Source organism: Plasmodium falciparum (assembly GCF_000002765.6).
Source record: "Plasmodium falciparum 3D7 genome assembly, chromosome: 5".
Taxonomy (NCBI): Eukaryota; Apicomplexa; class Aconoidasida; order Haemosporida; family Plasmodiidae; genus Plasmodium; species Plasmodium falciparum.
In genome coordinates this window covers 861,627-880,000 of record NC_004326.2, presented here as the reverse complement: position 1 = coordinate 880,000, position 18,374 = coordinate 861,627, and the positions used below count along the sequence as shown (strand labels likewise).

Sequence of the window (18,374 nt, the reverse complement as noted above, 5' to 3'; positions counted from 1 at the left end):
TTCTTTTAAAGCTACATACTTTTTATATCTTCATTTTATATTTATTTATTTATTTTTACCGAAAACATTCAAATTATTTTCTTTTATAAAAAAAAAATTCGTATAACAAAAAAAAATTGATAACATAACTTTCAAAAAAAAAATGAAATATATAAAAAACTAAAAGAAATATATAAATATAAATACCACATTTAATTATTACACATTATAAATAAGTGTTAATAAAAAAAAAAAAAAATTATCCCCAGTTAAATTTATTGTATGTATCATGAATATCATCAAAAAGGTCATTTGGATTTTTATATTTATCATTTTTTATTTCATATATATTATTTTTATTTACGTTTTCATAATTTAAAAAATTATCTGTTACATTGATAATAGGAGCTTTGTTAAGATTTAATAAAACATCGTTATTTGGATGTTGTTCATATTTTGTTATATTATTATTATTATCTTTTGTTATTTTCATATTATCTGAATTAATGAATGACATATTCATGTGTCTAGTTATATCCCTCTTATTGTTTAAATTATTTTTTAATTTTCTATCAATATTTTTTATATTTTTTTTAATACCTTTTAAATTATAATTAATAAAGCTAGTATTAATTAAATCGTTATTTTTTAAAACACAATCTTCAAAAGTGCGTGAATTTTCATTAGCAAATTGACTTAACTCATCTTCACAAATTATATAATCTTGATCAAAAATTTGTTTTTCTAAATTATTTATATTTTCACTTTTCTTTAAATTATTGAGTTCTTTATTTTTTAATATAATCCAACAATGAAGCATCATCCTTTCAACATGTATTTTTTTTTTTTTTTCATTACATAATAATTTGCCATCATAGCGATTATCATAATTGTTATTATTGTTATCATTTTCTTTTATTTGAATATTCTTTTCATTCTCATTTTTTCCATTAACATTATTATATTCAATTTTATATTTATTTGTTATCATATCATCAAAATATGTTTCATCACCTACAATCGAACTTCCTAAAGAAAGAGAATGTAACCTCAGTTGATGTCTTCTCCCTGTTACTGTTCTCATCTCGCATAATGTAACCTTTTCATTATTTATATAACTGTGTTTATAGGGATATATTAAACTATAACAATACTTACCATTGTCATAATAATCATTATAATTATAACAAAGCTTCATTTTAAATCCTTCCTTGTTTTTACTTATAGGTGTATTTATATGAAGGATATCTAATGGTAGATGACCATATAATATAGCCAAATATATTTTACTTATATTTTTACTCTCTATATTGTAATTTAAAATATTGCAGCTTAGCTTATCTTTGGCTACAATAAGAAGACCGCTGGTCGCATAATCAAGTTGTCCACATATCCTAAAATTAAAATAAATAAATATAAAAATATAAATAAATAAATAAATAAATAAATAAATAAATAAATAAATAAATAAATAAATAAACATAAATAAATAAACATAAATAAATAAATAAACATATATATATATATATATATATATATATATATATATGTTTATTTATTTATTTATTTTTGTCAAGTATATATATCCTCTTATAGAAAAAAAATATAATTTCATTATATATTACCTGAATACATCCAATTTCCTTTTTTGATAAAGTAACGTCTCTACAGATGGATATATGTCATCGAGTTTTCCTTTCTCTAATTTGATATCATATGGTTTATTAAGAACTAAAAAATAATCATTCTCATATATTATTTTTAAATCGTGACCTTTATATGATTTGTATAAGGGTGTTGTAACATGATTTTGGCACTCTTCATATTCTTTCTTTTCTTCTTTCATATTATAATTGCGAACAGATTTATATTTTTGCTTTTTTAAAAATGCAAAAAAAGTATTTTTTTCCTTACTTCGTTTCGACGTATGATATATTAATCTTCTAAAAATCATTTTCTTCTCTTTATTTTTAATTTTTCACATATTCCTCTGAATTATAATTTAAAATAAAAAATGTAACATATAAATGTATTTATTTTGACAGAAGGTAAATATAATATCTATATAGTATATTTTTTTTTTTTTTTTTTTCTAAATGGTTATATATATATAATATATATATATAATATATATAATATAGTGTATTTATATACACATATAATATATGATCATTATATATATATATATAATTATATGAAATAATTTCGTTAATATCAGAAAATGTTTTATTTCTTCTATTTGATTAATTTTTTTTTTTTTTTTTTATCTCTTTTTAATTTTTCTTCAAAATGAATATTATAATAATAAAATTAAAAATATACTAACAAGAATGTTATATTAAATCAAAAAAAATAACAATGTAAATATAAATATATATAATTATATATATATATATATATATACATATATATGTAATATTTATTCCTTTTCATATTTTGTACATACCCGTACTATATATTATGTTAAGGCTCATCAAAGTACTATTTCTTCTTTTTTTATTTTGGAAAAAAGGTTATAGTATTAAAAAAGGGATTAAAAGAAACGCTTCATTTTATCATATACTTTATTATTTAAATAAAAATAAAAAAAATGACCCAAGCGTTTTTGAATGTAACAAAAGGGAGAGGAACATAAAGAATTATACATCACAGAATATTAATATCCATAATAATGTTAATTCTTTAAAACATAAAAATTGTTATACCTTAAACTATAATCCATTTTTTTTTGTACATAATGATTTTAAAAAAATATGGAAAAGAAAAAATGTAAAAAAATATACCAAACTTAAATCTCACAATGAAGAAAATATTTCGAATAATGAATATAGTTCAAGTATGCAAGTAAAAGATATAAATCTGGAAAATAAAATGACTTCAAATGAAATGAATAATGAAACTACACACAATTTACATAATAATAATAATAATAATAATAATGTGGATGATATAAATAAAAAGAATGTAGACAATTTTATTAGTGATAATATATCCAGTACACATGATGATAAAAAGGTGTTGACCCAGTTAGATGATAGTTTTAAAAAAAAAATAGAAAAAGAAATTATTTCAGAAAAAATAGCGAATGAACAAAATGAAGTTATTAAAAAAGTAAAGTTACCAATTATTGGAACACAACTTAAACCTTCAGGTGGATTTACAAAAGAAATTCTACAAATAATTCAGGAAAGTAATAATTATATTAATGAAGTTAATAAAGAAATTATTAATGAGAAAATACAAAATAAAATATCTGGAAATGATTTATCATTTTTCGATACGGATGAAACATTAGAAAGGCATGAATTAAATTATTTAAATAAAATATATGATAATAATCATATATTAAATATATATAATTTTCTTTTAGTATGGAAACAAAGAAAAAATATTGATTTGTCTGTATTTGTATCTAAATTAAGTGAACACTCAAATATATTACCTGGAGAAAGAACAGTAATTAAATTTTCAGAAGTAGAAAAGGTTCAGTTTTTAAAAAAAATAAGAAAAAATAGAAATGTAAGTATAGCTATGATATTTGTTGACAACAAAAATGCAAATAATCAAGAATCATCAACAGTTAATCATAATATGTTTCCTATAGGTATTTTAGCACATCCTCTAGATATCTCATTATTAGATAAAACTGGAGAAATATCTGTTTTAAATTTATACAGATTCAAAATCGATAGTTATAATATAACTAATGATGACTTTTTAGTAAATTGTAAACTTTTTGTAGATAATAATACTACACTTAATAATTTTGATTTAACACAAGAAAATAAAAAAATTATTATGAATCTATATGATAAAATATTGCAACTCAAAATTTTATATAATGAAAAAGTAGGAAGAAAACAAGAAAATGAAAAATTAAAACATGTAGAAAATATTACGCAACGAATTGATGAATATATTAATGTCTTAAATATAAATAAAACTATAAATTTTAAGGAAGATAAACTTAATTTCTTTACATCCTTATATTTAGAATATTTTTCCTTTCTTGCATTAGACATGCATGCTAATATACAAACTAAAATACAATTAATGTATACAGATAATACAGAATTACGTCTACATAATGTTAAAATCTTCTTATTACAATTATATGATGACCTAAAGCTTAAATTAAAAGGTTTATAAAAAATATAAAAATTTTATTTCATATATTAAAATCTTAATTATCAGCCTACATCATGTCAAAAATATATTATTTATGATAATATCTTTTGGATTTTATTTTTAAATTATATACCGTAATTTTTAAAATTTTGTACATTAAAAGAGAGTATCTAATGTACGTATGTATGTATATATGTATGTATATATTTATATATATATATTATATATAAATATAAATATAATTATAATTATAATTATATTATAATACATCATTAATTATGTTAAAATTTTAATATTTTAATATATTAATATTTTAATATGTTAATATGTTTTATATTTTTTTTTTTTTTTTTTTTTTTTTTTTTTAAACCTTCAATTACATAATTTATAATATTTTAAATATATAATTTTTTTTTGAAAGTAAACCAACCAAAATAAGCCATTATATTTTTTATTTTTTTGAATGCATATAGATATGTAACATTTATTTTTCTGTTCCTAATTTTATAAAAAATATTTATATATATTATTATAAATGTTTTTTTTTTAAATGAAATTATATATTACAATATATATAAGGAAAACTTTCATTTCGTTGTTCACAATTTTGTGTTAACGTATTTTAGCATTCGTATATAATATATATATATATATATATAATAATTAAATATATCTCTAATAATATTAATAATATATATTAAATAATATAATATATATTTTTGAGTAAATGTAAAATTTTATTTCTATAAATAAATAAATAAATAAATAAATATATATATATATATATATATATATATATATATATATATGTAATATTTCCTTATTTTCTTTTTGTATTACTTTCATATGAAGAGAATTATTGAGTATTCGAATTTTTTATCATATATATTATGTGTATATAAGAATATATTAAATTTTGTTTCTTATATATTATATGGTAAAATAAAGTATATAAATTAATATATTTATTTTAATTGACGTCTTATATTATATATATATATATATATATATATATATTTGTATATTATATATTTCAATATTGAAAAATATTCTTTTATAAAAAATGAGATGAAACATATATCCTCGATTTAAAAAAAAAAAAAAAAAAAAAAATGTGAACATATGAGTATATTTTTATAAAAAGATCTTGTCATTTTTATTACAAAAGGATTATAATTTCTACATATTTAAAAAAATATAAAAATATATATACAATATTTAATACATATTCACACGTATAAATATTATTATTTACACATAGTAATATAACACATACATATGTAACTTCTTAGATTTATTGTTTTTATTTTTTAACAACTTGAGATGTTTAAAAAAGGTCCAAAAAATAAAAAAAAATTAAAATGCAAAACAAAAAAACAAGCAAACGATTCGTTCTGTGATTCAATAATATATCCTGAGAAAGATATGGTTGACATATTAAGACAAAAAGAAAATTTAAATAAAGAAAATTTAAATAAAGAAAATTTAAACGAAGAAAATTTAAACAAAGAAAAATTAAACGAAGAAAATTTAAACGAAGAAAATTGTTTCTTAAAAAAACGAACTGATGAAAATGATAATAAACAAATTATAAATTCAAATAAATATATAAAAAATGAATTGGATAATATTTTATTATCTCCTAATGAGATATATGAGAAAAAAAATATCCAAATAAATGACAAACCTATTCTGGAAAGTTCTAACAATATAAATGTTATGGATATTAGTGAAAATACAGATTCCATTTATGGACAAAATAATAATAATGATAATAATTATGTAGAACCTATTAAATATGAAAAAAAAGAATACGAAATTTGTAATTCAAATTCAAGTGTTTTAAAATCTGCTTCTGATAGTAACATAGACGAACAAACAAACAAAAATAATGATAATTATAAAAAGGAACTATCTATAATACTTAATAATGAGGAAATAATAGCTTATTTGAAATTAAATAATAAAAAAGATATAGATGAAAAAACAAACTATCTATTCCCATCAATAGATATAGATCATAAATCTTATTCATATCTTGAACAGGGACAAGATGATTATCTCATTGAAATGGATAAGAAAATTGACAAAGAAATTGAAAATTTTCAAAACACATTTAATCATTTTTATAATTTAGATAATACAAATAATAAATTTGATTATAATAATGATGATAATAATAATAATGATGAAAATAATGATAATAATAATAATAATAATAATAATAATAATAATGATAATAATAATAATAATTATATAAATGAACAAAATAAAGAAGAAATAACAAAAAACTTAAATAATAATAATATATTAAATACTAATGAAAATAATGTCCCAAATAATATGCTTGTTGAAAAAATAAATGATACATACATTGGACCAAAAAGACAAAATAAAAATCATATTTTTACATATAAATTAAAAAAAAATATATATGGAAAAATACAAAAACAAAAAAAATGTTCACATTCCACAACAAAAACAAGACATTATACTTTATTAAATAATTTATTTAATATAAATAAGAAAAACATTTTAGACGATAAAAAATTACAGAAACATTTAAGAAGAAAAAAAAAAGAAAAATATTATATATTCCCATATAATTGTGGGAATACACAAATTCAACTAATAACCGGATATATTAGATGTTTCAAGAAATATTCTTTATATAAAGAATTTAAAAAACATGAAATTAGGAAAAATCAAAAATTAAATAATGAAGAAGTGAAAAAATTGAATCATATAAATAATATGCAAAATGAATTCGAAATTTCGCTATTACTTTGTGTGAATGTGTCTAATTGTATATCTCCTTCTGAATTTTTGGAACATTTTTATCCTTATGATAACTTTATATTCTTTTTAAAAGTATTAAATACAAAAAGTAATGAAGAATATATGATTTATTTTTTAACATTTCATATATATGTAAAACAAATAATGAAAAGATCTCGCACACTTACTTTTTTTAATATGAAAAAAAAAAAAAATGTAAAATTATATCTTGTGAAAGATATTACAATGAATAGAATATCATGTATAAATAAAAAAAAAAAAAAAAAAAAATTTATAATTAATACGGACACATTTTTTGAGTACAATGAAAAAAAAAGAAATAACAGAATAGAAGATTCCTCATTAGCATATTATCATATGCGTACCAAATTATATGAAATCCAAAAGAAAGCATTTATTAATCCATTATATATTATTTCTCAAAATAAATTTCAACTTTCATGTGCAGTTTGTTTAGAACCTTTATATTCAGAAAATTTGAGTAAAATAATATCCTACATATTTCATAATCATTTTGAAAAGAATAAAAATATTACGGGAATTAAAAAAAAAAAAGATGCTGATAATATCATAACAATAGACAAGGATAAAAATGTTCCTTCAAATTTAAAATTTAAATATATGTATGGAAAAAGGGACACAACAAATTTTAATAATAAAGAAAATTTTAATGATTCTTTAACATTTGAAAAACAATATGAAGATAATAAGGAATCATTTAAAAATATACCAAGTGATGACATATTAAATAAGGAAATTCCATGTAAAGAAGAATTGGAGTACAATAAAGAATTTAAAGATTTTAATAAAAAAAAATATAATTACTATTTACACGTTATACGTTATATTAGTTCTATACAAAATAAATATGATAGCGAAATTAAAAATAAGTGGAAGAAAAAACAAAATAATGTAGACACTATATATGATAATAATAAGGTGTATAATAATGTATGCATTAATATACTTTGTGGTCATATATTTCATTCGAATTGTTTAAAAAAATGTTGTTTTACCTCTTGTCCTATATGTAGATATAAACAATATAATTATCAAATAGCTAATTGTGATATTTGTGAAAAAAATAAAAATGTAAAAATATGTTTATTTTGTTGTTTCATTGGATGTTCTATAAATTATGAAGAACAAAGTAAAATAAAAGAAAAAAAATTAAAAGAAAAACATAAATTTATTAAGAGGAAATTATATCTTGTTAAAAGGATTTTATATATGTTTATAAGAATTGTATATCCGTTTCTACAAACATGTCATAAAATATATCTACATGGAAAATGTAATATGATTCAACAACTAGAAAAAAAAAAAAATAAGTATATAAAAAATATCGAAATAGAAATGAATGACATTCGATATAATACCCTTAAAGCAAATAATAACAAGGTTGAGCAATTTCCTGAAATTCAGTCTATTAAAGAGGAAGACAAAAATAGAGATAAAAATGTGAATAAAAATATATACGAGCACATGGGCTCTAGAAAAAATAAACACAGATACAGTATGAATAAATTCTACAAATATATTTATATAAGAAATATAAAAGACAGATTACAACAAAATTATATTGTATATAATTTTAAGAGTAACAAAATAGGAATAATGAATAAAGTACACTTTAATATATCTAGTTATAAAAAAAAAAAAAAAATTAAAAAAATAAATACCTGTAATTTATACAGTGTGGTATTAAATAATTCTACTGAATGTACATTATTAACATATGAAAAAAAAAAAAAAGAAAAAAAAAAAAAAAAAAAAAAAAAAAGTGACAATAAAAATAACAAGAACAAGAAATATATAAAAGGTTATAGAAAGAACAATATAGATCATGCAATAGAACACTTTTATCATACCAATCATAATTATTTTTATGATATTTCTAAAAATTCTGTATATGACTATAGTAGTCAGTTATATACGAAAACAATTATAAATTTCAAAAAGGAAGATAAAGAAAATTTGAATGATATGTACTCTGTAAATGTAACAAATCATAATGATGAAAAAGAAATCATAGATAAAAAAAATATCATAATGTATATTTATGAATATAATCAATTATTATGTGCTTTATTAGAAAGTCAAAGAAACAATTTCTTAGAATCCATATCAGATATGAAAAAAAATTATGAAAATATTAGTAAAGATAATTTTAATGAAGCTAATAAAATTTTCAAACAACTTAAAACTTTACAACAAAAAAATGAAAACTTAAAAAATGATATAAAAAAAAAAATTAGCACACTTCATGAAAAAAATATTAACAATGAAAATTTAAAAAAGGAGCTTCAAAATCTCGAGCTCATAAATAAAAAACTTTCTGATGATCAAAAGAAGGAAATAAATAATTATGAAATGAAGGCAGAAGAAAAAAAAAAAATCATAAAAGAAAAACAACAAATCATAAGGGAGTTAAAACAGCAGGTAAATAAAAAATAAAATAAATAATATAAAATAGACATTATTAAAATAAATAATTTATTTATTGAATGATTAATTAGATTATATGAATTATATTTTCTTATTCCAACTATTTTTTACATTATATTTTTATTTTGTTTCCACGTACGCACATATATATATATATATATATATATATATATAGATTTATATAATGATTTTTACATATATGTATGTTTTGTTTTTATAAAGATAGCAGATTTAAATTTTCACAAACAGGCTGTTTCTAAGTTTAGCTTGAGTCAAGAAACTGCGGTAAAAAACAAAAAAAAATATAATATATATATATATATATATATATTTATTTATTTATATTAATATTTATAATAACATATATGCCTTCATATTTTATTCTTTACTTTTTTTTTCATTTCAGAATTCATCTTTTATGATAGCGGAAAAAATTACGCAAAATAGTAGGTTCAAAAAATGAAAATCCTTAACCATAAATTGTTATATATATATATATATGATGCTATTTTTTGTTTTTTTTTTATTTTATTTTATTTTATTTTTTTTTATTTTGTTTTATTTTTTTTTTTTTTTTTTTATGTGTAAAATTCCTTTTTTTTATATTCTTTCCATTTCCTTTTTTGTTTGTTTTTTGTTTAGTTTCCATTCCATTCCTTTGATTTTTTTTTTTTTTTTTTTTTTTTTTTTTTTTTTTTTTTTTTTTTTTTTTTCTTATGAATTCCTGATTAATGCATATATTCGTGTTTGGATTTTACTCTTTGCTTATTATATATTTGTACTTTTATTTATAAACCAGTGTATATTTTTTTTTCTCATTTTTGATTTAATATTTTTAAAACATTTTTCTTCGTGTAAAAATAAGTTTTTATAATTTTCACTGAATAACTTATTTTCAAAAAAAAGTGGTAATATATTTTGTATGTTATACTTTGTAAGGTCTAAGTTGATATCATGAGAAGGTGTCAACTTAGAATCCCCATCGTCCTTGTTAACATGTTGATTATTTTCGTTATTATTATTATGACCATCTTGAAAACATTCTATAATTTTTTTTATCTCGTTGTAATTTTCCAATGTATTATTGTTGAGACGCTTTTCCATGAGTATATGAAAGCATTTTCTTAAAAAATCTGACTCAAATAAATGTTTACCTGGAAAGAACCAATTTATATTACATTTAACCGATGTATTACTTGTCATAGATGATAAAATAATATTAAATATTATATGTATATTAAAATGTGTTATATTATAGAAATAAAAATGATATTTATATTTTTCAAAAACATAATGTCTTAATGCATATTTATATTTGAATGGTGATTTTAAATACGTATATCTATACTGTTCTCTTTTTCCTCTTTTTCCAATAATATGATTGATTTTATATTTTAAAATGTACATATCATTTCCTGATAATAAATTATCATCTTCTTTTATATCTAAATTATTTTTATTAATATTATAAAAAGATGTTATTTTCTCATCATTATCTTTTTTATTACATATATTTAATGGATTAATAAATTTTAATAAATTTTCAATGTTTTCATCGATTTTTACAATATAATCATTATTATTAATATTTAATCCTTCCACATCTTTCATATGATAAATTATATTCTTACAACTATATGTATTATATGTGTAAATGTTATTCTTCAAATTTTCTATCGTTTTTTTCATTTCACTTCTTCTTCTAGTGATATACGTCACCTTAATATATTTCATAAAATAACTGTTTATCCCCATATTGTTTTTTTTTTTTTTTTTAAAATGAGGACAAAAATTAATAAAAATAAGAAAAAAAATAATAATATATTACAAATAAGTGTTCATTCTATATATATATATATATATATATATGTAGGTACATTTTAATCCATTCTTTTATGCTTTTATTATTTAATTCTTTTGTTCTTTGTTATATATTGTTATATATTGTTTTTTTTTTTTTTTTTTTTTTTTTTTTTTTTTCCCTTATTTGTTTTAAAAATAACCAATATATTCTGACTATTTATATACGAATAATTATTATTGTATTCATACTATTAATATATATATTATATATATATATAATATTACAATTAATCTATTTTTAATAGCTAAATTAAAAAAAAAAAAAAAAAAAAAAAAACACACACACAATAGTATATAAATCATAAATGAATTTTTTTTTTTAAGTAAATATATTTATATCAAAAATAAAATAGATAATATAAAAAATATTCATTTAATTGGTATCAAAATGTGTACCCATGATTTTTACACATAAATAACTAGCGCTCAAGAAATGGTATTCTATATAATGTTATTCTTTGTTTTATAAAAAATAACTATATGAATATATATATATATATATATATATATATATATATATATATATATTAATATTTCCAAATATTGTAATATTATTAGAGCCTAATCAAGTTTACATCTAAGTACAAATGATAAATATTTTCTTCATATATCTTAGAAAATATTCTTATAACAATATCTATTTTAAAGGATTATATAATACATTAATTATATATCCTATCGCGAATACAAAAAAAATAATATTATATAATGAAAAATCGTGAAATACCATTCTTGTTTTGTCCTATATAAAGTAAAATTTCTTACCTAATAATGTGGAATATAAATGTATTATATATATATATTTTTATATTTATATTTGTTCATTTATCTTTCTACCATTATATTATATAGATGTTATTTACTCATTTCTGTAATCATTTAAAAAAAAAAAGAAAAAATTACTCCTTATATTAATGTAGATAATTGAAAAAATATTTAATAAATCATTATAACAATTATACAAAACATTTTATTTATTTATAATGAAGGTAATAGGTTTATATTTTGTGTTTATATATTTCATTTCCTTTATAATTTAAAAAGTATAATTATATTTTTCAACAGAATCATTTTTCATATTAACTTCATTCCTATTGACAGTTTTGTTTATTCTTTTTTTTGATTTTTTTTTTTTTTTTTTTTTTAAATTAATTCATTTATTCTTTATTTCTTCCATTCCATTCTATTCCATTTTCTATAATGCAAAATTATACATTCAATTTTGTCAATGAAAAAAAAGAAAGGAAAGCAATTAAGCAGTATGATAATATAATAGCAGAAACTTTATATAGTTATAAGAAATACTGTGGTGTCCATAAAAAAAAAGATGATAATCATAATAATCATAATAATTTGATCGTTGAAAAAAAGATAAGACAAAAAGAAGATAATATTAAAGAAAATAATGTCATCCATTTAAATAATGTAAGAAAAGATACATTTCAATGTAATGACGAATCGTATTTTAGAAATTTTAATATCAACCTATGTGTACGAAAAGAATTATTGAAAGACAACATATTAAATAAAATAAAATATTATATAAATGAATATGTTTATGATGTAAAAGATAAAATTAGTCATGAAATATTACGTGCTAATGATAAGAAAAGATTATTAAAAACATATATATATGAATTAAAAAAAAATAATTTCCATATTCTAGAAAATTTATACTTCTACTTCTGTAACATCAATAATTATTATGATTATGCATTAACAAAAATGTTTCATAGTTTATTATTAGTTTTTAATGAAAAAGAAGAAAAAGATATTTTACTTGTTATATACCTATTCCTCATTTTATTAAATGAAAATAATATTAATAAATATATTTCATATATATTTGATTGTCTCATTCTTATCTTAAATGCTGATAAGTATAATCTACCCACTGATGAAAGAGATGACACACATCGTTTGTTTGATCATAAACCTATGGTACTTAAAAATTATATTGTAAATGAGAATGGACGATATTTCTTATTCCTATATTTTTATTACCTCCTATGTATAATATCTAAACAACAAGTAATATAAAATACATACATACACACACATATATATATATATAATAAATAAAAAGAATATACAATATAACCAATTTGATTATTCCTTTGATTTAGTATCGGCGCTTAATTTATATGATCCTTTCATATGTTATACATAATATTTGTATATGCTATATATAAATACTTTTCAACTTTTATTTCCTGTCCTGTTCATATATACATATATATATATATATATATATATATTATCTGCTATGTTATATACTTACATATTATTTAAATTGTCATTTATTTCATATCATATTTTTTCAGTTTTCAAATTACTCAGACAAAATAATTCGAATTTGTTTAGTTGGTTTGTTTGATTGTTGCTGTTACATAAATGTGATAATGATGAATTTGATTGAAAAGATAATAAACGAAATAGAAGATGAATACATAAATTATCATTATATAATTTGTACAAGTCTTTTAAAATGTCTATGTAATAGGTATAGTAATATAAAAATTCTATGTATGAATACAATGATTAAATTAATTATAAAAAATAATAATAATTCTAAAAATTATAAAATTATTGAGATGTTAATTGGTTATAAGGATCCTAATATAATTCCTATAAAAAGTTTTTATGATTCAAATTATGTGCATATAAATTATTTATGCATATTATTTAATGATAAAAGTATAAAAGTTAAATTCCATTTCTATTCATTTCTATTTATATTATTGTATGAATTTACCGATTCCAATGATTTCCTTACATTTTTATTACCCTATATATTTTCCGCCTGTTTTGATAATTACAAGATATTTAGATTATTATCATTCTTATATATACAATTATTATCAAAAAAGAAAACATTCCATGTAAATAACAATATTAAAGAAGAAATTATATATGAATTTTATCCTGAATGGTCATATAAAACAAATTTTACCTTACCCTTACCATTAACCACTTATTATTTTCCTCATTCATATAATAACTCCTATTTAATAAACGAAAATATGTATCAACTTAATTTACATATTATAATTGATAAGGAAAAAAAAGAAGAACAATATCAAGATGAAATGAAAAAAAAATTTCATATAAAATGTCATACCTCAAAGAATGATATGAATGAAAATATTAATATAAAAGAAAATAGTTATAATAATACATATATATATAAAAATATAATATCTGATAATGAAAACGAAATTCATAATAATTCTATAGAATGTCATAAAAAACAAAACGAATATAGTAAAGAATATTATGAAGTATTACTAAATAATTTCATCAAAAGTAATGAACATATTTCAAATATCTTAATAGATAATAAAATAACAAATATTGATATAACACACAACAAATTTAATGTAGAATGTAAACAACTAGCTTTTACACTATTAAATTCATACTTTAAATATTTATATAAAAATATAGATGGTTGTACAAATTTTGAAAAATTAGAGAGAAGCAAAATTATTTTACTAATTTTTTATTTTATTGAAGATAATATAACAGAACATATACCTTCTTTCATAACCTTTGTATTGGACATATTTGAAAATAAATTAAATTTTGAACTATGGATAATATATATGAATTCTTTATATTTAATAGGATCTTATGTTAAACCTACTAATTATTATTTCTTTCTTGAAAATTATTTGAAAAATAAAATAGAAAATAAAAGTAACACCATAAATTGTTTATATATGTTAAATCAAATATGTACTGGAACGATAGAAACATATAAAAATATTAAGAAGAAAGCATTAACAGATTCATATATACATGAGAGTTTTTTATTGATATTGAATGATCTAATAAAATTATTCTTTTTCATTTTAAATGAACATGAATATATGGAGAAGTACGTTCTCATTTTACAGGTAATCAAAAAAAAAAAATATATATATTATTATTATTATTATTACTATTTATTTTTTATTTTTATTTTTTTCTTCTAATTTTAGATAATTCATACCATAATTATGGACGAATGTGTTCATCAAAGAATGGAAGAAAAAAATATAATTAACTTAATAATTTTGTTATATATAATATTTAATAAAACAAGTAGTATAAGAAAAAATATAATGAAGAAAAAAGACAGAATATGCATAAGTAAAAATTGTTATATTTCTGTCGAAATATTTGATCTTCAATTTTATATAGACAGGTACATAGGATTTGTTGTAAGAACGGATCTTATGAAAATTTTTACATAAATTAAATATTTCCAATGTATATATAATATAAATTAGTATATTCGATTTTGTATTTATGAAGTATTAATAAATGTGTATAAACACACACACACATACATACATAAATATATATATATATATATATATAATGTACCCTATATATGATATAATCAATGAAATTCATTTATTATTTATCCTTTCATATAGAATAAAGAAACAGAAACGTTTTGAAAATCTCGATCTTAGTAATGACCTTTTGAATATTAAAATAAGCTCAGAGATTATATATGAAGTCTTCAAATTTTCAGATGATAACATAAATCAACAAAAATTAATTTTAGAGTTATTATCAGATGAAGTGTTGTATAATACATATTATGCATATTTCTTAATACAATATATTATTAAAAAACAGACGTTCTTTTTTGATAATAATTTTTGTCTGTTTTTATGTAATATAATAATAAAAATTTTTAATCTTGATCAAAATGAAGAGAATTTACTTAAAATCGTAATACATGAAAAAAGTTTAGAATTAAAGGATATTCAATCTGAGAATTATAAAAAGAATAAAAATAAAGTGAAACATTCCTTTTTAGAATATGCAAGTACAATGTTTTTATTATATATATTTAAGAATATAAACATATATGAAACATTTGAAAATATAATTAAAACCTGTCAAATGACTTATCACCTTTTGATTGAAATAAGGAACCCTTACTCATTTTTATTTTTTATTAAATACACAAGGTAATAATAAAGATTAATAAATACATAATTAGGTTTACAATATATATATATATATATATATATATATATATATAGGTGTGTTTGTGTGTGTACACATATATATATTTATATATACCTACCTTTTCTTTTTCTTTATTTTTTTTTAAGTTTGGTTGAGAAGCTTTGTGATATTTTAGAGTGTAATGATGTGAAGAGTATGTATTTCTGCAAATACATAATTAAGGATATTCATATAAATTATGAAAAATACATAAACAATGATGGAGATATAAGATATTTGGATAATATAAATATAAAAAGCAAATTACATATCCGTAAAAGAATAAATGACGAAATAGATCTTTTATTTTATTATATAAGTGGTTGCATTTATATAGTTTATTATAAATCCTTGTATTGTTTTTCATTTATATTAAATAGCATGAATGAAAAAATCGAAGGATTAAATACGCACAAATTATTTTTATCATATTTTGAGAATACACAAGAAAGAATATTAACAATTATAAAAATAAATCAAAAGAATGATTATAATATTTGGAATACATACATGACATCTATTCAAGATATATTAAAAAACCCCAAATTTTCAGAATTCTTATTTTTGAAAAATTATATTTTACAATCAACAGATTATAGTCATCTTATTATAAATATTCATAAGTACTACAAACATTCATATGATTTTTTAAATAGTATTAACACATTTGTTTTAAATCCCATATTTTTTAATTATTTCTATGAATATAATAAGTATGAAAATAGTTTGTTTAATTCCTTTTTTTCTTGGATCTCTTCAAATAAAAAAGAAAATATTTCAAACGGGGATATAAATCAAGCATCAAATGAAAATGAAAATAAAATAACAAATGGGGATGATAATAAAATACAACATAACAATGATGACTTTATAAAAAATATGGAAACATTTTTTAATTCGAATAATAAAATGAAAGATATCAAATATATTAAATATGATGAAACGAATTTATTCAATTATTTTAAAAATCACGATTTCATTTTATATATGAAAAATTATAAAATTTATAATATTCCATTTAAAATATTAGAATATAGGTCAATTATAATTTTATTGTATTCTTCTTTATTATTTTATGTTCATGATTTTTTTGTAATAGATATATCTGAAACGGTTAATTTTTCTTTATTATCAAAGAGGGGTATAGGATTATGTGACGAATTCTTTTTAAAAAAATATTCTTATGTCTGTCACAATTTGAAAGCCTTTTTTAATATTCTTATATTGGTAAATATATAAGTTGAAAAATATATGCATAAATATTATATATATATATAAATATATGTATATATTATTTCATATATGAATCTCATATTTAACAGTTATGTTTGAATAACGAGCATATATTGAAAGGGCGCTTAATAAAAACAGCCGAAGTAAAGAATGTCAATCCAATTAAACATATAGATAATAAGTTTTTTCATAAAATTGTTCGTAGCCTTATTATAGACAACGGTTAAAAATATATATATATATATATATATATATGTGACACTTATTTATATATAAACATAAAAATATATCTACGTACATTATATATATATTTTCCTTATTCAGAGGAAAAAACACTGATTGAAGAATCATTTTGTGAATGCATAAATTTTATTCTTAACACATTATGTTGTTCTTATAAGGGTAATATCCTTAAAATGTTTATTAATGTATAAGTAATAAAATGAAATATCTTTCTATCGTTATATTTTTTTCATATTCTTATATTTTTGTTTTGCTATTTAATATATTTCTTTGTAGACATTTTAACCGATTTAAGAGATACATATATTAAAACTAAACATGTTAAAAGATTGGATGTTTGTAATTATATAATTAGGACATTTTTATAGAGGAAACTAAAATAAAATAAAACAAATAAATAAAAAGAAGATAAATTATGTTATTTTGAATTCATTCGTTCATATATATATATATATTACATTAGCAACTATTTGTATTATTATTTATTCATCTATAAATTTTATTAACATTTTATATTTTTTTAATATTATTGTGTGAAATTATGTAGACGCAACAAAATTTATAATATAAACAATTAAACAATTTTGAGAACAATTCAAAAACATATATGAATTTCCTATGATATTTGTTAAAGTAATATACCTTTGAAAAATATATGATTCTATAATAAT

The 18,374-nt window shown here is 18.3% G+C and overlaps 5 protein-coding genes across 5 annotated transcripts; 3 read left to right on the top strand and 2 right to left on the bottom strand.

The window, feature by feature from the left end:
• Nucleotides 1–238: 238 nt before the first annotated feature.
• Nucleotides 239–1,933, bottom strand: PF3D7_0521500 (ribosomal large subunit pseudouridylate synthase, putative; the record flags this gene model as incomplete). Its single annotated transcript, XM_001351737.1, has 2 exons — nt 239–1,373; nt 1,605–1,933. 2 exons carry the CDS (start codon nt 1,931–1,933, stop codon nt 239–241), a joined length of 1,464 nt encoding a protein of 487 aa, XP_001351773.1.
• A 506-nt stretch (nt 1,934–2,439) lies between these two features.
• On the top strand, nt 2,440–4,128 carry PF3D7_0521400 (conserved protein, unknown function; the record flags this gene model as incomplete). The annotated part of the gene is made up of 1 exon (XM_001351736.1): nt 2,440–4,128. The coding sequence occupies one exon, from the start codon at nt 2,440–2,442 to the stop codon at nt 4,126–4,128; it is 1,689 nt and encodes a 562-aa protein (XP_001351772.1).
• Nucleotides 4,129–5,430: 1,302 nt separating this feature from the next.
• On the top strand, nt 5,431–9,817 carry PF3D7_0521300 (zinc finger protein, putative; the record flags this gene model as incomplete). The annotated part of the gene is made up of 3 exons (XM_001351735.1): nt 5,431–9,348; nt 9,577–9,639; nt 9,761–9,817. 3 exons carry the CDS (start codon nt 5,431–5,433, stop codon nt 9,815–9,817), a joined length of 4,038 nt encoding a protein of 1,345 aa, XP_001351771.1.
• A 305-nt stretch (nt 9,818–10,122) lies between these two features.
• PF3D7_0521200 (conserved protein, unknown function) lies at nt 10,123–11,109 on the bottom strand (the record flags this gene model as incomplete). Its single annotated transcript, XM_002808659.1, has 1 exon — nt 10,123–11,109. The coding sequence occupies one exon, from the start codon at nt 11,107–11,109 to the stop codon at nt 10,123–10,125; it is 987 nt and encodes a 328-aa protein (XP_002808705.1).
• Nucleotides 11,110–12,417: 1,308 nt separating this feature from the next.
• PF3D7_0521100 (conserved Plasmodium protein, unknown function) lies at nt 12,418–18,071 on the top strand (the record flags this gene model as incomplete). The annotated part of the gene is made up of 8 exons (XM_001351733.1): nt 12,418–13,248; nt 13,542–15,116; nt 15,201–15,406; nt 15,642–16,187; nt 16,335–17,454; nt 17,550–17,682; nt 17,785–17,862; nt 17,980–18,071. The coding sequence occupies 8 exons, from the start codon at nt 12,418–12,420 to the stop codon at nt 18,069–18,071; spliced, it is 4,581 nt and encodes a 1,526-aa protein (XP_001351769.1).
• Between the last annotated feature and the right edge of the window lie 303 nt (nt 18,072–18,374).